This window comes from Acipenser ruthenus, chromosome 22 (genome assembly GCF_902713425.1).
Source record: "Acipenser ruthenus chromosome 22, fAciRut3.2 maternal haplotype, whole genome shotgun sequence".
NCBI classification, from domain to species: Eukaryota; Metazoa; Chordata; class Actinopteri; order Acipenseriformes; family Acipenseridae; genus Acipenser; species Acipenser ruthenus.
The window spans coordinates 15553583-15577192 of record NC_081210.1 but is presented as its reverse complement, the minus strand read 5'-3'; the positions used below and the strand labels follow the sequence as shown (position 1 = coordinate 15577192).

General features: G+C 40.6%; 1 protein-coding gene across 1 annotated transcript; it reads right to left on the bottom strand.

Moving 5' to 3' along the window:
- Window positions 1-4877: 4877 nt before the first annotated feature.
- LOC117431430 (CDGSH iron-sulfur domain-containing protein 1-like) lies at window positions 4878-15883 on the bottom strand. The gene is made up of 3 exons (XM_034052317.2): window positions 15746-15883; window positions 13787-13989; window positions 4878-5221 (listed from the first exon to the last, which is right to left on the bottom strand). The coding sequence occupies exons 1-3, from the start codon at window positions 15777-15779 to the stop codon at window positions 5132-5134; spliced, it is 327 nt and encodes a 108-aa protein (XP_033908208.1). The 5' UTR covers window positions 15780-15883; the 3' UTR covers window positions 4878-5131.
- Window positions 15884-23610: the final 7727 nt, after the last annotated feature.

Sequence of the window (23610 nt, the reverse complement as noted above, 5' to 3'; positions counted from 1 at the left end):
GACAATTGTTTCTCTTTAGGACTACTCAAATGACCTCCCACACTCATCACACACACAGGAGAGAAGGTTTGTGTCATTGTAAGGGAGGCTTGATTAGGGCAGCATTGAATAATTTAGCACCAGTAGGCTTTCCAGACAAGAAGGTTCTGTACATTGGTGGAAATGCATTTGATCTTCCTATTGTAAAATAGACCAGTTCTGCCCTCTGCTGGCAGCTTTAAGAACAACTCTACTGGGCAGGCTACACTAGCTATAGCTGCAGCACACCTGGTCATGTTAACCATTCAAATGACAGCCAGGGTTTTAAGAGTAGTGTTTACATGTTTCTGAAGATTATCTGGAGCCTGAAGACAATTCCTGTAAAACAATAACAACATAAAAGCACCTTTAATGCTATAGGGACCAGTCTATAACAGTGTACAAACACATTTGATAATGCTATATGGACCAGTCTATAACAGTGTACAAACACATTTGATAATGCTATATGGACCAGTCTATAACAGTGTACAAACACATTTGATAATGTTATAGGGACTAGTTTATATCAATAACAGTGTAAAAACACATTTGATAATGCTATAGGGACCAGTTTATATCTATAACAGTGCACAAACACATTTGATAATGCTATAGGGACCAGTCTGTAACAGTGTACAAACTCATTTGATAATGTTATAGGGACTAGTTTATATCAATAACAGTGTAAAAACACATTTGATAATGCTATAAAGACCAGTTTATATCAATAACAGTGTAAAACACATTTGATAATGCTATAGAGACCAGTTTATATCAATAACAGTGTAAAACACATTTAAACACATTTCAACATGTCATTGGCAATTCTTATTTTATATTAGAACGTGCATACTGATGCTATAGATCATGGTCATCAACTCTTTCATCACACGAGAGCTCTGATTGTGAATTTCCAGCTGTGGCGGGGGGTGGGTGTTTGTGGCAGGGCAGGAGCCCTGCGTATGAAGGGTGGGGTTTGTGTATCTATATATTGTAAATAGTATTGTGTGTAAAAATGTATGTAAATAATGAAGTACCTGACGCTCCTGGGAGAGCCTGCCTGCAGTTTGTGATTACCAGGTGTGGATAATCAGCAGGTCGGTGTGTTCCAGCACGGCGTCAGGTATAAAGAGGTCCCATTTATTCACTTCAGGGCTGCTGCAAGGCCGTGTGGACTTTAATCAGCAGGTCGGTGTGTTCCAGCACGGCGTCAGGTATAAAGAGGTCCCGTTTATTCACTTCAGGGCTGCTGCAAGGCCGTGTGGACTTTAATCAGCAGGTCGGTGTGTTCCAGCACGGCGTCAGGTATAAAGAGGTCCCGTTTATTCACTTCAGGGCTGCTGCAAGGCCGTGTGGACTTTAATCAGCAGGTCGGTGTGTTCCAGCACGGCGTCAGGTATAAAGAGGTCCCGTTTATTCACTTCAGGGCTGCTTCAAGGCCGTGTGGAATCTAATCAGCAGGTCGGTGTGTTCCAGCACGGCGTCAGGTATAAAGAGGTCCCGTTTATTCACTTCACGGCTGCTGCAAGGCCGTCCATGCTGCCACGAAAACATCGTTGTGAAAAGCCTCTGATCGGCATGACAGTTAACTGAAATTCGCCAACAGCTGTGTGTGTGAACCAGGGTTTTTTTTTTTGGGGGGGGGGGGGGGGGCAGGGGCATAAATTTACATGAATGCTACAGTTAGCTGCTTGGGGTTATTTTGTGGACATACTACCTTGATGTAAGCTCTCGTACATGGTGCTAACAAAATAAGTAAAGTAGATCTTATCTGATATATGCTGCCATCATTTCGTAGGTCTCAAATTTTCCGACATGAAAAACACACACACTATGGTAAAGGTGAATTAGATTTGTATTGGAGTGGTGTAAAGCCCTGGGACTTGAAATAGGAATGACGTGCTTGTGACTTTAGGAAGATGATCAGCTTTCCCCTTTGCTCGCGGAGGTGAGACCAGACCGATCGGCCTCCAAGGCTAGGAAGTGTTACTCAGCTTTCCCCTTTGCTCGCGGAGATGAAACCAGACCGATCGGCCTCCAAGGCTAGGAAGTGTTACTCAGCGTTCCCCTTCGCTCGCGGAGATGAAACCAGACCGATCGGCCTCCAAGGCTAGGAAGTGTTACTCAGCGTTCCCCTTCGCTCGCGGAGATGAAACCAGACCGATCGGCCTCCAAGGCTAGGAAGTGTTACTCAGCGTTCCCCTTCGCTCGGGGAGGTGAGACCAGACCGATCGGCCTCCAAGGCTAGGAAGTGTTACTCAGCTTTCCCCTTCGCTCGTGGAGATGAGACCAGATGGATCGGCCTCCAAGGCTACTTCCCCCAAGGGGAAATGAAGAGAAGGATAGTGGATACATAAGAGGACTAGAAGTCGCCCCGGCTAATAAGGAACGCCTACACTGTAAACCCTGATAAGTCAAGTTTACTCAAAAGATTTTAGTAAACTCATAGTCTTAATATAATTAAGTTTAACAACTCATTTTGTTTTTGTTACGACAACTTTCTCTGGGGCTGACAACTCATAACATGTATATATATGTAACTTAATTTGAGTTAGATTTACTTTTTAATAGTCAAGTTAGTTTGAACATTTTTATTTCATTTAAACAATAAAATGTTAGCTGAGGCAACAGAATGTGCAATCAACAAACTACTTTATTAGCTGCCAGTGCAGCACTTCTGCTTATGCGCTTATGCTAGCATTCACAAGCGCTGGAACCAGGCTGATGCAGAGATGTAGACAGAGGGAGAAGGGAGGGAGGGAGGTCACATCCACACACTGACCACCGAACGGGGGTGGCTACACACAACACAAGATGAACACATGTAAGGGAGCAGGCGGGGGCACAAGACACAAGCAAACACAACACAACAACACAATAAACAACAAACAATTCCAAACAAATTGTGCAAGTCCCGCAAGGGCTGATGGGAATCTAGTCCCCTTCTACTTAAACCATTTACATTTGAACAACTAAAGTAAATTTGAATGTTCAAATAACTTAAAACGAATAACATTTGAATTTTTAAGTTAATGTAATTGACTTAATTTATTTAGAATGACTTTGGGGTTTACAGTGTACGCTTAGGGAGGTCGGCGCGGCCACACTTCCGAAGCAGAGCAGGGCAATGCTGAAAGAGAAGGAAATGAACATGCAAAGCAGACGCCAGAGAGGAACACTGGCACAGATTAATACAAGCTGTTAGTAAAGAATACAGGGCTTCCCCCCGGCTCAGGGAGAGCCACCCTTACAGAGGCGAGACTGAACCGATCAGCCTCCAAGGCTGGAAGCATCGATGCAAGGGGAACCTACATTGATAGACTGTTAGGATAGATTTGGCCGGGGGTCCCCTCTGGCTCTCGGAGAACCTTCCTGGATGAGGACGTTGGGAAGTGAGCGTCACTTGCCCCCAGAGGGAGAACGTTCCAGAGGTCGTGCTGAGTTTTGGATGAGGGGAGGATGGACTTGTTCCCAGAGGGAGACTGTTGCAGAGGTCGTGCTGCGTTTTGGAAGAGGGGAGGAAGGACTTGCCCCCAGAGGGAGACCGCTGCAGAGGTGGCGCTGCGTTTTGGAAGAGGGGAGGATGGACTTGCCCCCAGAGGGAGATCATGCTGCGTTTTGGAAGAGGGGAGGATGGACTTGCCCCCAGAGGAAGACCGTTGCAGAGGAGGCGCTGCGTTTTGTGAAAATGTGAGATCTACCAAGTGATGGTAATACATACTGGATTAGAGGAATTCTTTATTTGTTAGCTATATGTACTTTGAGATCATTTCCCATGCCTGTGCTAACAGCACCATCATACAACACAATGGTGTGATTCATTCAGGGGGTGTGCAGGGCCTGATCTCATGGGGGCTACGGATGAGCCAGTATACAATCTCTGATAACCTGAAGCTGAAAAGGAATAGCAATTTTAATGCTTTTTTGTACAATATAAATGTTGAATTGCCATAGAATGTATTATTCTATTATTAAGATCTATACTCTGCTCAAGACAACGGGGTGCTGCAGTTTGTTAGAACAATTTGAACTTACAAATAACTAACTTAATAAAACAGAATTAGGAAATGATCAGTCATACTGCTTTAAACAAACATAGGTAATTATTAAAACAAACATTTACAAATATAGGTAATTATTTAGATCAGAAAAGTGCTATTTATTTTTGGCATGGGGTAAATCCAATACATACAACACCACCCTTAAATGTATTTTATTATCAAGTCGTACGTTACCGGGTTTATATCTACAGTCCAGTAAGCTCTCAATGTAGTTACTAATGATTATTACACATATAGAGTTTGTACAAAGAGAGATTACTTCACTTACCTAAAAAAGTGTGAATACTGTAAATAACCTGGTAAACAACACTACTGTGAGACGAAGCAGGCTGTCCAGCTGCAGCGGCCTGTCTCTGCTAGTCGAGTTCCTTCAAAGCCATTATCAGAACACAGTATCGCTTCACACGTAGACCTTCCTCAGACATCATGGCTGGGTTTAGAAGCACGTTTGCAGTAGAAGAATTCAAAGCCAAACGGAGGAGATGATGGTGATTGACAGCATGTATAAGTGGATGGCTAGGTGAGTAAGCCGAGTCGTACTTCACTTTGTTCATAGGAATATGAAGGTAGTGTTAACCACTGTATACCGAATTACGATATCTGCTGTGTAGATTAACAGGAACGGTATTAATACCATAATGCACCTGAACCGCAAAACCGCTATAGCGACTCACCCCTCATAGGGGACCTGTGCTAGGAAGGAAGAATCTGTCTGCATAGTGTACAAAACCATACTACATAAAGATCAGGCTATTACAACAGCGGACAGATTTAACGTTTTGAACAAAGATCACATAACGCCAAAAATGTATTTATTCAAAATGTAATTCTTTTAACAATTCATGTATTGAAAACAGTTACAAAGACACAGCAGAGTAGTCTGTTGTACGCAATTCCTGTTGAGTAGAAGGAGCAACACACAGTTATTGATCAAACTTAATACCAAGAAAAGAACACTGTTTCGTCCATTTTGTCCTGCCACAATAAGTGTAGAAAACAGCAGATTTTGAAAACTGGCAGGTTTTGACAGCCACACCGATATGAGGTATTTAGACATTCTTCTTTTTGATGATCAAAGGTCCAACATTGTCTCCGGTCTCGTCATTGTGTTTGCTGTGAGCTCCATCACAATATGGAAACTGGAATATAAAGCCATGAGAATGCATGAAGAACAGCAGTCTACTGGGAGCATGCACAGCAGTACCAACACAGCCCAGACTCCTGAATCACACACACACACATTCTCTTATGCACAGCAGTACCAACACAGCCCAGATTCCTGAATCACACACACACATTCTCTTATGCACAGCAGTACCAACACAGCCCAGACTCCTGAATCACACACACACACACACATTCTCTTATGCACAGCAGTACCAACACAGCCAGGACTCCTGAATCACACACACACATTCTCTTATGCACAGCAGTACCAACACAGCCCAGACTCCTGAATCACACACACACACACACATTCTCTTATGCACAGCAGTACCAACACAGCCAGGACTCCTGAATCACACACACACATTCTCTTATGCACAGCAGCACTAACACAGCCAGGACTCCTGAATCACACACACACATTCTCTTATGCACAGCAGCACTAACACAGCCAGGACTCCTGAATCACACACACACATTCTCTTATGCACAGCAGCACTAACACAGCCAGGACTCCTGAATCACACACACACATTCTCTTATGCACAGCAGCACTAACACAGCCAGGACTCCTGAATCACACACACACATTCTCTTATGCACAGCAGCACTAACACAGCCAGGACTCCTGAATCACACACACACATTCTCTTATGCACAGCAGCACTAACACAGCCAGGACTCCTGAATCACACACACACATTCTCTTATGCACAGCAGCACTAACACAGCCAGGACTCCTGAATCACACACACACATTCTCTTATGCACAGCAGCACTAACACAGCCAGGACTCCTGAATCACACACACACATTCTCTTATGCACAGCAGCACTAACACAGCCAGGACTCCTGAATCACACACACACATTCTCTTATGCACAGCAGCACTAACACAGCCAGGACTCCTGAATCACACACACACATTCTCTTATGCACAGCAGCACTAACACAGCCAGGACTCCTGAATCACATACACACATTCTCTTCACAACTTTCTCTCAAGTCTTAGCACAATTTGGGTTTCCACACTTTATATAGGGCCTCTTATTTTCTACGATCGTGGAATGGCAGACTGAACGGCAGAATTAGGCATTTTGCAGTGTTGTCCAGTTTTCTGCTTTTTTTTTTTTACAGTACACCCAGCCAAGATGAGTTAATTCACATGAAACTGAAACTCAACATGGCGGCTGCACCAACGAAGAAAAAAAAACAACAATGTTTCAGCAAAAGACAGAGCTAAAACATTTTCTGATTGTCTATATGAGGATGGTGGGATAGTATTCTGCAAGTTTTGCTGTCATTCGATTGATCATGTACGAGTCAATACCATTGAAGATCATATTGCCAGTCGTAAACACGTAGAGAACAAGAAAACAATAAAAATGGCAAAGCCCGGCATTCTTTTACGCTGAAAAACCTAGACCTGCAGTACTGCGCTCAAGCGAGGCTTTCCTGAAGTAAGTAAGTTAAATTAATTGCGTATTTAATTATTGTTTAGTTGCTTTCTTTCCACTATCTGCATTTAATAAAGCTATAATTAGCAATGTTAAACCATGACCGTTTCTCAATTAAAATGATATTATCTGACAATGAAGAAACAAGCTTTGTATTCTGTGTCACTGACAGTTTCCTTCAAACCCATTCTCAAAATACAGTATAATCAGTTCACAGTTCAGACATTCCTCAGACACTTTGCTAAGCTGCCAGCACCATCGCTTGGTATGAAGCTTGTTGGCAGCAGAAGCATGTTTGATGGTGATATATATATTTATATATATATATATATATACACACACACACACACATACACTACCTGTCAAAAGTTTTAGAACACCTCCATTTTTCCAGTTTTTATTGAAATTTATGCAGTTTAATGTCTCAATGTACTCTGAAATTAAAGCATAGAACAAAAAAACAATTGGAGAAAAAAAAGAAATCATGGAATCGTTTTGTTTAACAAAATTTAATCTAAATTTTTAACTCAAAGTAGCCACCTTTTGCAGATATACAGCCGAACACACTCGTGGAAACCAAATATTGTTCGGAAAGTTCTTCCCAACACTGTTGCAGAAGTTCCCACAAATGTGTTGCACTTGTAGGTTGCTTTGCTTTCACCCTTCTGTCCAGTTCATCCCAAACCAGCTCGATGGGGTTTAAGTCTGGAGACTGTGCTGGCCATTCCATGATTTGAAGCCTACCGTCTTGTTCTTTTCTTCTAAGGTAGTTCTGACATAGCCTGGAGGTATGTTTTGGGTCATTATCTTGCTGTAGGATGAACCCCTGACCAACTAGGCGTATACCAGAGGGTATTGCATGGCGCTGCAAAATCCTGTGGTAGCAGTTTTGGTTCAGGGTGCCACTCACTCTGTGCAAGTCGCCGACTCTGGATCCAGCAAAAGAGCCCCAGACCATTTTATTTATTTTTATTTTATTTATTTATTTCTTAGCAGACGCCCTTATCCAGGGCGACATACAATTGTTACAAGATATCACATTATTTTTACATACAATTACCCATTTATACAGTTGGGTTTTTACTGGATCAATCTAGGTAAAGTACCTTGCTCAAGGGTACAACAGCAGTGTCCCCGACCGGGGATTGAACCCATGACCCTCCGGTCAAGAGTCCAGAGCCCTAACCACTACTCCACACTGCTGCACCATCACGCTTCCTCCTCCATGTTTGACAGTTGGTGTTACACACCGAGGAACCATCCTTTCGCCTACTCGACGGCGTACAAAAACCCTGCGTGATGAACCGAAGATTTCAAATTTTGATTCATGATTCAAGACCTCTGGCCACATAAGTCCACTGGCGGTGCTTCATGGCCCAGGCAAGCCTCTTTTTCTTATTTTGCCATCTTAGCAATGGCTTTCTTACTGCCACTTGACCTGTCAAACCTGCAGCTCGAAGTATTCTCTTCACAGTTGAAACTGAGACTTGCTTACTTCGACCAGTGTTGAGCTGTGCTTGAAGCTGTTGTCCTGTGAGCCGCCTATCACGCAAGCTGTTGACTCTCAGAAACTTGTCTTCTGATTCTGTTGTGGCTTTGGGTCTGCCAGACCTCTTCCTGTCAGAGTTTCCTTCAGTTTCCAAGTGCCTTTTGATGGTGTAGGAAACTGTACTCACTGACACCTTAGCTTTCTTTGCAATTTCTCTAAAGGAAAGACCTACACTTTTAAGGGTTATAATGGTCTGTCTGTCTTCCTTTGTTAATTGCCTTTTTCTCACCATTATGAGAGCAATATACTACTTCCTGCAGTACAATACTGTCCAAATAATGCTTAAGAGGGTGTAGTAACACAGTCTGTTCCAACACTGCTTTTATACAGACAGAGGGTTTGTAAGTAATCAACAAAAGTTGGGACACCTGTAGGAATTGTTAGCATCAACTTTCAAGGCTTAATTTACTTCCATTGCTGCAGAACAGCTGTAAGTTGTTAACCCATTACTTGTTCCCTGAAAAAGGCCTTTTTGTATAACTCTGAAATGTACATTATTTTTCAGTTTTTGGTAACCTAAACTTTTATTTTTAACCTCTGGCAGTTTCCGCTTACCTTTGTACCATTTAAGGTTATTCACTGGACTTGAACTGCTTAAATTTAAATAAAAACTGGAAAAATGGGGGTGTTCTAAAACTTTTGACCGGTAGTGTATATATATATATATATATATATTATATATATATATATAATGCAATGTCTCAAGAATCCGCCAGCTTTCTATCTTTATCCACAAACCGGACTACATCCAACCAATCTGAGCGATACAAATATCTGCATCTGCTATACTTGCAGGCCATTAGGAAAGCATGTATTCACACTGGGTCCATTTAGAGGGTTTGGTCCACACTCGGCACAGTTCGGTATGTTTGGTGTGAAGTATGAACAACAAAGTCCATCGAAAGAGGTGGTCTCGGTCCATTTGGCATCTTATGGATTATTTGTTTAACCATTCTGATTATGTGTATACCATAAAAGTTTCAATGGTAATAGCTGATCTATTTTTTAAATCTGTTTTTTTGTACATTTAACATGTTTTGACAAGATGACAATATAAAGAAAATAATGAGTTATCAGCTGCAATAAATTCACCCGATGTTTAATTTCTAAACTATTACGTTATTTTATATCAGTGCTGGGCCGAACACAGGATTTTCATGTTCGGATATTCGTTCGTTTTTCAAAAAGTAATAAAAGCCATTATATTGCTCTGAATGCAGGCAGAGACAGCATAGCAGGGGGCGTGGCCCCTGTGTGTGTGTGCCTTTATTTTACAGCAAGACCTTACAATATGTAACACGTTAAAATAGAAAAATATCCCAGGAGTAAAGAATAAGTGAAGTAACTATAAAACAAAGGATGCCAAATAACAGTCCAAGTTAAACGTTGTTTTGTTTATTCCCGAAATAAATAGTACATGAAGTTGACAAATAATTTTTTTTTCTTATTTTCATTCATGGGCATCGCCGTTTCTTCACAGTAAACAGTGGCCATAGACACGTTTTCATAAAGTAATAACATGAGGTTTACTTGTGCCTTTTTGTAGCTGAACAAGCAAATGAAAACTGAAATTTAACTTTAAACACTTCAAATAAAACTAACGTGGAAATGGCGCTGTAAAGTGAAGGGGGAAAAAAAACCAAACAGGGCTAGAAGTTCACTTTAACGCAGTAGTGAGGATTTGCTACCTGCCTGGAAAGTAGGTAGTAAAATAGTCTCATTCGGTAGTGGTTTATTCCACTAATAATTACATATAAAAATAATTACAAAAATAAACACCTACCTACTGCTTTAAATTGACTGAATAACCCAAATTATCGCATAGTATCGCATGGGGCAGCAGTGTGGAGTAGTGGTTAGGGCTCTGGACTTGACCGGAGGGTCGTGGGTTCAATCCCAGGTGGGGGGACACTGCTGCTGTACCTAGATTGCTCCAGTAAAAACCCAACTGTATAAATGGGTAATTGTATGTAAAAATAATGTGTAAAAAATAATGTAATTGTATGTAAAGATAATGTGATATCTTGTAACAATTGTAAGTTGCCCTGGATAAGGGCGTATGCTAAGAAATAAATAAATAAATTAAAAAAAACGTATTTATTGAAACCACCTTGTGCTCAACTGTTTTATCCTTAAGTTCTACGACACTGCAACCACACCTGTCACCTAAGCATGTGATATGCCATCAGTACGGTTACCAGGTTATGTTTCATAAGTGAGGATGCTGTGGTGAGGCTGCGCACAGCCGTGAGGAGACCTGTCTGGCTGGAATCAGCAAAGGCACTGTGGAGCCCTGTGTTGGATTGTGTGGGACTGGGAAGCGGCTTAGCCGTCAAGTAGTGTTAGGTTAGGATTAAATCAAGAAGATTTTCAGTCACATAAGTGAACGCGCAAAGGAGCCTTAAACCACAAATGTGAACGGGGTTGCAGACCTAAATATGCGGTGGCCCTGGGCCAGCACAGCAGTGTGAACGGGGTCTAGTTCCCTCTGCCTTAAAAATGGCTGTGGTTAAACCTCTGCTTAAGAAACCAAACCTAGACCCTGCTGCTTTAAACAATTATAAACCTACAAACCTGCCATTTCTAGCTAAGGTTCTAGAAAAAGTAGTAGCAAACCAGCTGAATTCATTTACAGCACAGAGACTGCGCTCATCAGAGGGGTGAATGATGCTCTGTTAAGTGCAGACTCCAGCTGTGTATCTATTCCTGTTATTTTAGATTTAGTGCTGCATTTGACACAGTGGACCACACGCTTTAATTGCTCATCTCAGAAGTTGTGTTGGATTGTCCGGTATTGTCTTAAAATGGTTCAAGTCATATCTCACTAACAGACAGCAATTTGTTTCATTAGGAGACTGGAGTCTGGATTGTCAGCTGTTGCCTGTGACATTCCCCAGGGCTCTACACTGGGACCCATTCTCTTCTTTTGTACATGTTACTGTTGGGTAAGAGTGTTCATAAACATGGTGTTAACTTTCACTGCTATGAGGAAGACATACAGCTCTACATGACTGTAAAGTCTGGTGATACTCGGGCTGTATCAGCCTTAGCTGATGGAAGGAAGGTATTCGATTGATCCAAACCCATATAAACACTAGGGGTGTAACAGTGCACAAGAACGGTACTTATCAGGTTGCAATACGATACACATCACAATAAATGTGATGGTCCTCATGAGCTAGTTGTATGATGCAGGGCTTGAACTTCATTTTTGTGTGCTGAGGGGATTTCCCCCTATGCTGCAGCCAAGGGGGTGGGGATTCCAAAATTTTAGACACTTTTAGGAACTTTTGCATATAAAAAATTATATATATTTTACTGCATCATCATTCACACTGGTGTTGCTTTAAAATAAGCTGCTTTCAGGAGACCTACATCTGTTCATCACTGTGAGACAGAGCACTCTCCATTTCCTCACTCAGTCCTATTTCCGCCTGTTTTTCACTGTTTTCATTTATGTTTAATTACTGGACAGTTTGTGCTGCATGCATGTAACACATCAAATGAAAGGCCACAAAATGTCCTTTCATATTATGTAAGTTGCCACAGGATCAGGTATACTATAAGTGGTAGCGATGAGAATATATGTTTAAAAAAAAAAAAAAAAAAAAAAAGGGTTTTCCAAAATAATCATGTTGGTCACTGCTAATACTGTATATATTGTAATCATAGATGGCTCAAAAACAACAACAACAAAAAAAACTGCACCATTACCTCAATATGAAATGAACACATTCATTTGTGTGTGGGGGGGGGGGACACTGAGCTTCTAAACTTTCCAACGATACCGCCCCTTTCAGTCTAGCTGCTACAATGACGGAACAATAGACTCAAAACGAAAACTAAGCTGTGAACTCTGATGTCACATGATGAGAGGCTTAACTTCAGGTGACCGTAGTTCCGGCTAGGAGTACTGCATACACACACTGAATACATCTTTGGAAAGCCCTGAGTCTGTACTTTTAAACAAGCCATGGTGGCTTTGACGATGCCTGAGTAATATGTGCGTAACCTTCGGTGCGCTGGCGCCCCAAAATGAATGGGGCTGAGTTTTAAACTTTAAAGCGAAAGTCACCGCTTGCAAAACAACACCTAGATAGAATTAATATCATCTTTTTTTCCCAAACTGTTTACTTACTTCAGTGTCCCGAGTTTCTATAATCCTTAAAGATAGCTGCCGAGAATCACGTACAAGAGAATAAAGTCTCGCGGTACTTAAAATATCCAGCACGACTTTTATTTATTTTAACCAGAACTACTCAGAATGTGGCTCATAGTGCTTTCGTCACTGACACCCACTTCCTTAGAGATTGTTGTAGCGTTTCAGGCATTCTAAATTGGGTGAAAAATACAGTAGCTTGGTGTCTTCAAATACCTCTGCAGGATTTTCCTGTACTGAAAGTTGCAACTTGGAAAATGCGCGATTCCTGCAATCCCGTGCTTTCTATCCCAATGAATCGTCTTGATAGCACCGTGGGACTGTCTGGCCTTGTCCTGTCCTGGTTCAAATCTTATCTGTCTGATAGGTTTCAGTTTGTCTCTATTGGGGAGGTAAAATCGGCATTATCGGAAGTTGTCTGTGGTGTTCCACGGGGCTCCATTCTAGATCCCTTGCTGTTTTCATTATATATGCTACCGTTAGGAGACATTATCCGCAGACACGGAGTGAACTTCCATGGCTATGCTGATGATACGCAGCTATATTTGTCCCTAAAGCCAGGAATTTCTTCTGCCTGGGTGTTATTAGCTACTTGCCTTACAGACATCAAGCACTGGATGTCACAGAATTTTCTAATGCTGAATTCAGACACAATAGAGGTCATGCTAGAGAACCAATTAAAAGGAAATGTGGGATTACATGAGCTCAACCATTGCAGTCTCCCATCAAAACTTAAACTAGAAATTAAGAGTTTGGGGGTCTTCTTTGATCCTGATCTATCATTTGAGACTCATATTAGGGAAGTTACTAAAGTATCTTTTTACCATTTGAGAAATATAGGCAAACTTAGACCAATTATTTCCATATCTGATGCCGAGAGGCTAATGCATGCCTTTGTTTCATATACAATTGATTATTGTAATGCACTTTTTTCTGGTTTCCCAAAACGTGTGGTATCCCGCTTGCAGCTTGTTCAGAATACTGCCGCTAGAATTCTGACTAAAACCAGGAAAAAATATTACCCCTGTTTTGGCCTCTTTTTTTACCCCTGAAAATAATTGGCGACGACTAAATTTAAAAATAAATAAATAAATAATAAAAAAATGCAATAAATAAATTAAAAAAGGACCCTCCTTGGTGTCTTATAAACACTATCCCAGTGGAAATACAGGAAAGATGGTTAGGTGTTGATTTGCATGAAATAATTATTTTGCATACCCAGCAGCACTCAGCTTTGGTGTTAATGTTGTAGACTTGTATTCTTCACAAGGAGTCTGCAACACTTACAACCTCAACATGCCCTCCGACTGCAGGGAACCGTGTTCACTATGAAGAAGACTGTGAGAAAGGAAGACAAGACACGTTCACATACCTTCTTAGACCTCCAGCACCTGCAGTACACAGCCTTCGAGCCAATGTCCTCAATGTCAAAGCTGTCAACCACCTTCACACTGTCTTTCTTGATATCCAAGTTCACCCAGCTCTTTTTGGGTGTTTTGCAGCAGACGTATCGGTAAAACAAGTAGCTTCCCAGGGCAGCTGCGAGAGTCACTGGAACCACTGTGGTGAAGTGGGCTGGAATGAAAGGAAATGCAATCTCAAACACTGAGCAAGTTTGAAATGGGAAACAGTAAACAGTATAGAGTACATTATAAAATGGAAGAACAGAGGGAGCAATCTCATTAGCTAACAAGTGTTCCAGACTGTGCAGAAATGTCACCACACCAGCACAGCCTGAAGCTTTCCGAACAACTCTGGACAATTTGAACACCCTGAAGTGTGTTGTTGTGCTTATAAAATGGCTCCCCACGGGTGACGGTTCTCAAAGGATAGTTCAGAGTGGTTCTGAAAGCTCCAGGCTGTGCTGGTACTGTATGGGTGACAGATCTGCCTGGGCTGTAATGGCATTTGGCTTCATCTCATGTACACTACAGTGACAATTCATACCTAGATCAAGGATTTGGGGTTTCAAATTGTATTGTGTCTCAGCCTGATGAAGGCTGTCTGGCTGAAATGTTGCTTTTTAAATACTAAAGAATTAAATTTGATCTCCTATCTATTATTACGGTGTTGCACCTCTATTTTCATGGACTGCGATCAATGTTGGGATACTTGGGAAACTGATCCCGAAGGCACAGGAAGCACCCAGCAATGGAGATGATTGATGCGATATTAGTCACATGGTCTGGACTTGGTTATTCATTTTAGTTTCTTTATCCAGATTACACTCCCTCATGTACAACGCTGGTGCTCTAGTACACTTTCTCCAGGCGACAGAAAAAACCGCCCATCCCTAGTTTATTTGATTATGATTATTTCCATATTTGATGCCGAGAGACTAATGCATTCCTTTGTTTCATCTAGAATTGATTATTGTAATGCACTTTAAACGGAATATTTAACATAAACGGATTATAGGTTGGCATACAGTACGAGGCCTATTTGGTGTTTACGTTTATTAAATCAATAATACACAGTTTAAAAAAAAAAAAAAAAAGTTCACATTTTGTTCAGGAAGATTTACTATTCCTCCATCATATACTTTTCCCAACATTAGACGTTTCTCATTCAGGGATAGTTTCCTGGATTACTTTATCCTGTTTGTTTATTGCTTGATTCCACAGAAATAAATACAAACTACGTCCCGCTAACGGCCTTTAATTAATGAGATATTATCTATCTATCTATCTATCTATATATATATATATATATATATATATATATATATATATATATATATATATATATATATATGCAGTTTTAAGTCATATTTGCTGACATTGCTAACATTTGATTAGTCAAAATGATTTACGTTCATTTCAACAGAAATTGTCAAAATCGTAAAATAAACTAAATATGTCATAACACTTGCAATGCAAATGTGACCAGCTGTGGTCACATGGTACTACCAAGTCTTATGCAAGCAAATAAGTCTACACAGCCTGTATTAACATAGGATTAGAGATTGCAATACAGAATTACAGCGCACAGTACTCGGTTTCAAATTACGTTATTTACCGCCCGGCACTGTAAGAAATGTAGGCTTGAAAATGCCATACATGCAGTAATTGTACAGCACAACCACACAGAAACGACACACGATGTGCATAACGTGGTAAACACGAGCGTCTTCATAGTATTGTTTTATATAATTAATCAACATGATGAACGAGACACCACTCATTCTCTAAAACTACCCTCACATTATATAACCACATATATATATATGTCATGTTCAATAGTCTCATGTCTGCCACCTGCTCGTTTCGTTTGCACAGTCTAGTAAATTCAGAATCGTTACAATTTTTATACAATCGTGTTTTCACCGTACCTTTCATATGGAGCCCTGAGTATGCCGATGACATTATGAAAGCTGTACAGGACGGTTCAGTTCAAATTCTATTTCGTCAAGATCAGCAAACGACTGTTTTGTCTTCAGTCGAAGCTGAACTCTGTCCTTTGCCTAAAGATATTTAGGGGCGGAGTTTTTAGGGTTATTATGACGCAAATAAGTCAGTCATTCTACAAACCTGAAAAAGGTAACGTTGTGCGGCACTTAATTGATTTTAAAAGCATTTATATATTGTTAATAATGTATTTTATTGTGACATTTGTATTGTGTCATAGTTTAAAATGTGTTGTTTGTTTGTTATTGGGACTGCAGGGAATATATCTGCATATCTCGCGGGTTAAAACAGACTTCATACCTCACCTAAAATAGTTCTGTATTTATTTATCTGTACATATATACATGTATGTATCCAATCAGAGAACAGTGTGGTAGAGCACGTCAGACAGTAGAAGTGAAAGGTCACAGTGACGCAGCTGTAGAAAAAAAAACTGCACGGGAGCAACAATCGCAAATCTCATATCGAGTACCCTTTAGTCACGTGACAGTGGTGTACAATACGTGGATCAGGATCCACAAGAGATCTTTTGTGTCTCTTGGAGCAATATTGAACAGACTATAGAAAAATGAAGCACGTGCATTTCCATTAGCTGAACACTGACTGGTATAAAGTTGAATGCTGAGACCCTGAGTTCGAATGTGCTTTACTGGACAGGTATGCACTGATATGCAATGATTTCAACTGTTCTGAAACCTCTCTGGTTTCCTCTTACTGTTCATGCTTCATTTGTTCTGCCTCTTTGGATAACACTTTACTGGACCACTGCACTGAAGAAAGCAGACAGGAAGGCGTGTGTCTGGTGTGTATTATCAGGCTGCATTAAGAGGCTCAATGTGGTGGCTCTTTTTCTACTGAACAAAGATGCAGTAGGTGTCTCAAAATGCACACCAGCTTTCCAGAGCATCCTCCGCTGACCAATGATTATGAGCTGTTAAAAGTAGTTCATAATAATTGGTCTATAAAGATAATTTTATTGCTAATGGATTGTGGAGCCAGAGAATGAGCAAGGATAGCAGTGTCCAGTACCTGCAGCACCTGAATTCACTACAACACACTCACTCAATGGAAACTATTACAAATAGTGATCTACGCAGAAACAGGGATTGAGTACATGACGTGTGTATCCCTAGAATTCTGTACTAATACCCTGTACTGTGCACACTGCACTGGTGGATACTGCTCGAGTCTAGAATTCTGTACTAATACCCTGTACTGTGCACACTGCACTGGTGGATACTGCTCGAGTCTAGAATTCTGTACTAATACCCTGCACTGTGCACACTGCACTGGTGGATACTGCTCGAGTCTAGAATTCTGTACTAATACCCTGCACTGTGCACACTGCACTGGTGGATACTGCTCCAGTCTAGAATTCTGTACTAATACCCTGCACTGTGCACACTGCACTGGTGGATACTGCTCGAGTCTAGAATTCTGTACTAATACCCTGTACTGTGCACACTGCACTGGTGGATACTGCTCGAGTCTAGAATTCTGTACTAATACCCTGTACTGTGCACACTGCACGGGTGGATACTGCTCGAGTCTAGAATTCTGTACTAATACCCTGCACTGTGCACACTGCACTGGTGGATACTGCTCCAGTCTAGAATTCTGTACTAATACCCTGCACTGTGCACACTGCACTGGTGGATACTGCTCGAGTCTAGAATTCTGTACTAATACCCTGCACTGTGCACACTGCACTGGTGGGTACTGCTCGAGTCTAGAATTCTGTACTAATACCCTGTACTGTGCACACTGCACTGGTGGATACTGCTCCAGTCTAGAATTCTGTACTAATACCCTGTACTGTGCACACTGCACTGGTGGATACTGCTCCAGTCTAGAATTCTGTACTAATACCCTGCACTGTGCACACTGCACTGGTGGATACTGCTCCAGTCTAGAATTCTGTACTAATACCCTGTACTGTGCACACTGCACTGGTGGATACTGCTCCAGTCTAGAATTCTGTACTAATACCCTGCACTGTGCACACTGCACTGGTGGATACTGCTCGAGTCTAGAATTCTGTACTAATACCCTGTACTGTGCACACTGCACGGGTGGATACTGCTCGAGTCTAGAATTCTGTACTAATACCCTGCACTGTGCACACTGCACTGGTGGATACTGCTCGAGTCTAGAATTCTGTACTAATACCCTGCACTGTGCACACTGCACTGGTGGATACTGCTCCAGTCTAGAATTCTGTACTAATACCCTGCACTGTGCACACTGCACTGGTGGATACTGCTCGAGTCTAGAATTCTGTACTAATACCCTGCACTGTGCACACTGCACTGGTGGATACTGCTCCAGTCTAGAATTCTGTACTAATACCCTGCACTGTGCACACTGCACTGGTGGATACTGCTCGAGTCTAGAATTCTGTACTAATACCCTGTACTGTGCACACTGCACTGGTGGATACTGCTCCAGTCTAGAATTCTGTACTAATACCCTGCACTGTGCACACTGCACTGGTGGATACTGCTCGAGTCTAGAATTCTGTACTAATACCCTGTACTGTGCACACTGCACTGGTGGATACTGCTCCAGTCTAGAATTCTGTACTAATACCCTGCACTGTGCACACTGCACTGGTGGATACTGCTCGAGTCTAGAATTCTGTACTAATACCCTGTACTGTGCACACTGCACGGGTGGATACTGCTCGAGTCTAGAATTCTGTACTAATACCCTGCACTGTGCACACTGCACTGGTGGATACTGCTCCAGTCTAGAATTCTGTACTAATACCCTGTACTGTGCACACTGCACTGGTGGATACTGCTCCAGTCTAGAATTCTGTACTAATACCCTGCACTGTGCACACTGCACTGGTGGATACTGCTCGAGTCTAGAATTCTGTACTAATACCCTGTACTGTGCACACTGCACTGGTGGATACTATAGATTAACCGGTAAATGTGTAGATTCACCAGCTCGCGGTCAATCTGTAACATAACCGGTGTAGTGTTATTTTCAGGTACGTGGTTAAAAAAGTTGTCAGTGTTTTCAAACCGGAAATACTTGCACTGCGCATGCCTAAAGTATTTCCGGTTTGAAAACACTGACGTGCCCGTTGAAATTTGGTACGTTATGCTGTTTTCATCTTTTTAAATTTCATTTATTATATTTTCCCAACATTAAGAAAATAATATTTGAATATTTATCATATGCAATACATTGGGTCTTGCACATTTTTTTTTTCTTCTAATTTTGTCTTGTTCGTCGTGAGTTTTTTTTCTTTTCTTTTTAGAGAAATTGATTGTTTCCAGTTTAAGTTTGCAAAAAATGCTTATAATTAACTTAACATTTGTTTTGTGTTTTTACTACAAACCTATTGCTCTATAGCTTCGTATGGAAACCAGAAGAATTAAACTAATCTCCGGTTAGGAATAAAACGTAGCTGCTGTAGGGTGTGCAAAGAAAATGTAACAATATTTAAACTCTCGCTTTAAACAACCGTTTTTGTAAATCATGGAGGAAAACATTTCAGTAACTAAAGTTATCAGGTACATTTTTCTTTCTACTGATAATAATGGAATGAATAACTATTATTTTATTGATAAATATTTATTTTGAGAAAATAATCGAGAGTAGTGTCCATTATTGCTTATAAAGATCCTGAGAATAAACGTTTATTATGGCATTGCAATCACTCAAGTTAAACAATGTCTTGTAATTTGCCCAAACATCAATATTTTGCAACAAAACTTTCAGGAAGCATTGTAACGTCCGTCTGGTCATAGAATAACACGTTTTTATCCAGTATCTTTAAGCAGAATACATAATAAAAAAAATATTTACATAAAAAAAACCCTGAAATATTGTGTTTTAAAAAAAAGTGAAAAGTTTGTATGGTTTCTGGAGTACTTTATAATGTTCCCCAGAGTGTTCTGAAAACAAAGGACACCATTTCCAAGCTACTGTAAAAAATGGATGGTCCTGGGGGAGCATCCCACTGAAAAATGCTTGGTCCTGAAAGGGTTAAATAAACTTATGCACAGCTGCAAAACACTCATTAGAAAATGAACAATGTACCTCCTTTTCACATTAGCGAAACACCCATCAGATCGCAATTGAGTGCACGTGTACCAAAATCTGACAACGTACCACTTTCTGACATAAATGGGTCATATTTGGGTACTCGTACCACTTTCTAACACTACACCGGTATATGTGTTGATTTACCAGCTCACCGGTCAATGTATAAAATAACTAAGGAGATGGTAGTTAATGCTACAGTAGTTAATGTTACAGCATTTGAGGTGAATTCGGAAATAAAGTAACATCAGGGAGCTGAATGGCAAAAAAAATAAAAAAATAAATAAAGATTTCTGTAAGATCTGTTATGTACTTCGGTAAATTAACAAATTTAGAATTTAGAATTAATTTTTCTTAAATGTCAGCTTTAGGATTTTTTTTGTATTTCTTTGATTAATCTTTTTAAACTTCACTGCATCCCTTGCATTATTATTATTATTATTATTATTATTATTATTATTATTATTATTATTATTAATAATAATAATAATAATAATAATAATAATAATAATAATAATAATAATGTATGTATTTAGCAGAGATCATGTATTAATGTTTTGTCCTATATACAGACATGATTAGAGACAGATTTCTGGTTTTATTTCTTACGATTGTATCCCCCTTGTCTTTCGCTTTATGTAAAAATATTGTGAAAAGTGTTGAATTTAAATCAAGGGAAATAATGTTAAAATTGTACAATGAGAATATTGAACGTCTAGAATATTGTGTTCAGTTCTGATCACCTCGCTAAAAAAAAGGATATTGCTACTGTAGAAAGAGTGCAAAGAAGAGCAACCAGAATTATCCCGGGTTTAAAAGGCAAGTCGTATGCAGACAGGCTAAAAGAATTGAATCTATTCATTCTTAAACAAAGAAGACTACCCAGCGATCTAATTCAAGCAATGTCGACCCAGGGGACTTTTTCGACCTGAAAAAAGAAACAAGGACCAGGGGTCACAAATGGAGATTAGATAAAGGGGCATTCAGAACAGAAAAGAGGAGGCACTTTTTTACACAGAGAATTGTGAGGGTCTGGAACCAACTCCCCAGTAATGTTGTTGAAGCTGACACCCTGGCATCCTTCAAGAAGCTGCTTGATGAGATTCTGAGATCAATAAGCTACTAACAACTCGTTTGTAAACTTTCTTATGTTCTTAAATCCAAATAAATTCAAATAATGAAATTGCACATCGTAACTTTTTTAAAACGCTCACAGTATGCATATTAAGTGCTGAAGAAAGGTAAAAACGCATGCCCCAATCAGCAGCTACACTGACATCTGTTTCATCCAATGGAAGCACCAAAAGTTTTTTTGCTTGTTTTTAATTGGGTGATTCAGACGACTCCGTCCAACACGTTACTCTCTCCCAAAAAAAAAAATAAATAAATAAAATAGAAACCTCGAGGACTGATGCCTGACGACTGACTTGAGGAGCGGTGACGACTGAGGATATCCTAAAATGGACACTGTAGTGGTGAGCCCCTGCCTTCCAGGACGTGGCCTGTTCTTCACATAGCCGGTTTCCTGGTTTCTCTGGACTAGTCTGCTGATTGGTGAAGCAGAACACCTCATTCTCCGGGCAACTTCTCTCACAGACAGGCCGCCTTCAATCATGCCGATAGCAACCAGGCCATCTTCATTACTCGAGCGGGGCATGGCCGTATCTTCCGCTGTTCTTGCTTTAATTAAAATAATTTTCGAATGGCTATTTATACAGATTCTTAATCAACTCATTTTGGCAATTTTAACTCAAATACCAAACACTGAGCACCTGCCGTTTTTATTAAATCACATGACTTTGTTATCCCAAGGAACAATACTATTCAAACCATCAACAAACCTATCTGCTCACTCTTTAAAATGTAAATAACATTATGTATGGACCCAATGAGCTATTGATGTTAAACTTAGACTGTTGTGTTTTCATTGTGCATCAGTGTATATATGTATAATTACAGCAACAGAACCTCAGCCACCAGCACCTGCTAATACACATTGAATACAGTATTTAAGAACGTATTAACAGCAAACATGTGGGTGTCTTTTTAGACTGCTTAACCTAGAACTAACAATGTGGTCCAGAGACACCAGTGTAACAAAGCTTAAAATGGGCAATATCCAAGGCTTGAAATACATCCAGCCCTCTAGCAATAGATACAGTGCCTATAGAAAGTCTACACCCCCTTTCAAAATTTTCACCTTTTGTTGCCTCATAGCCTGGAATTAAAATGCATTAAAATATATTTTTTTTTTCATTTATCTACACATCCTACCTCACAACTTCTAAGTGAAAAAAATATTCTAGAAATTTGTAGAAAATTAATTAAAAATAAAAACTGAAATAGCTTGGTTGGATAAGTGTCCACCCCCCTTGTAATAGCAATTCTAAATTAGCTCAGGTGTAACCAATCGCCTTCAAAATCACACACCAAGTTAAGTGGCCTCCACCTGTGTTAAATTGTAGTGATTCACATGATTTCAGGATAAATTCAGCAGTTCCTGTAGGTTCCCTCTGCTGGCTAGTGCGTTTCAAAGCAAAGACTCAACCATGAGCACCAAGGCGCTTTCTAAAGAACACCGGGACAAAGTTGTTGAAAGGCACAGATCAGGGGATGGGTATAAAAAAATATCAAAGGCCTTGAATATCCCTTGGAGCATGGTCAAGACGATTATTAAGAAGTGGAAGGTGTATGGCACCACCAAGACCCTGCCGAGATCAGGCCGACCCTCGGTCATCCCTGGATGACCGAGCAAGAAGGATACTGATCAGAAAGGCTACCAAGAGGCCAATGGCAACTTTGCAAGAGCTACAGGCTTTTATGGCCAAGACTGGTCAAAGTGTGCATGTGACAACAATATCCCAAGCACTCCACAAATCTGGCCTGTATGGTAGGGTGGCAAGAAGGAAGCCATTACTCAAGAAAGCCCACCTTGAATACCATTTGAAGTATGCAAAAAAAAAACACTCAGGAGATTCTGTAGCCATGTGGCAAAAAGTTTTGTGGTCTGACGAAACTTAAATGGAACTTTTTGGCCTAAATGCAAAGCGTTATGTTTGGCTCAAACCCAACACAGCACATCACCCAAAGAACACCATCCCTACTGTCAAGCATGGTGGTGGCAGCAGCATGTTATGGGCATGTTTCTCATCGGCAGGGACTGGGGCACTTGTCAGGATAGAAGGGAAAATGAATGGAGCAAAGTACAGAGAAGTCCTTGAGGAAAACCTGCTGCCCTCTGCAAGAAATCTGAAACTGGGACGTTAGTTCACCTTTCAGCATGACAACGACCCAAAGCACACAGCCAAAGCTACACTGGAGTGGCTAAGGAACAAAAAGGTAAATGTCCTTGAGTGGCCCAGTCAGAGCCCCGACCTAAATCCAACCGAAAATTTGTGGCATGACTTGAAAATTGTTGTCCATCAACGCTCCCCAAGGAACTTGACAGAGCTTGAACAGTTTTGTAAAGAAAAATGGTCAAATATTGTCAAATCTAGGTGCGCAAAGGTAGTAGAGACCTTTCCCAACAGACTCACAGCTGTAATTGCTGCCAAAGGTGCTTCCACCAAGTATTAACTCAGGGTGGTGGAGACTTATCCAATTATGATCTTTCAGTTTTGTATTTTTAATATATCCTTTTTTCCCCTTAACAGTGTGGAGTATGGTGTGTAGATAAGTGGAAAAAAATCCTTTAAATGCATGAAACTCTGAGGCACTGACACAACAAAAT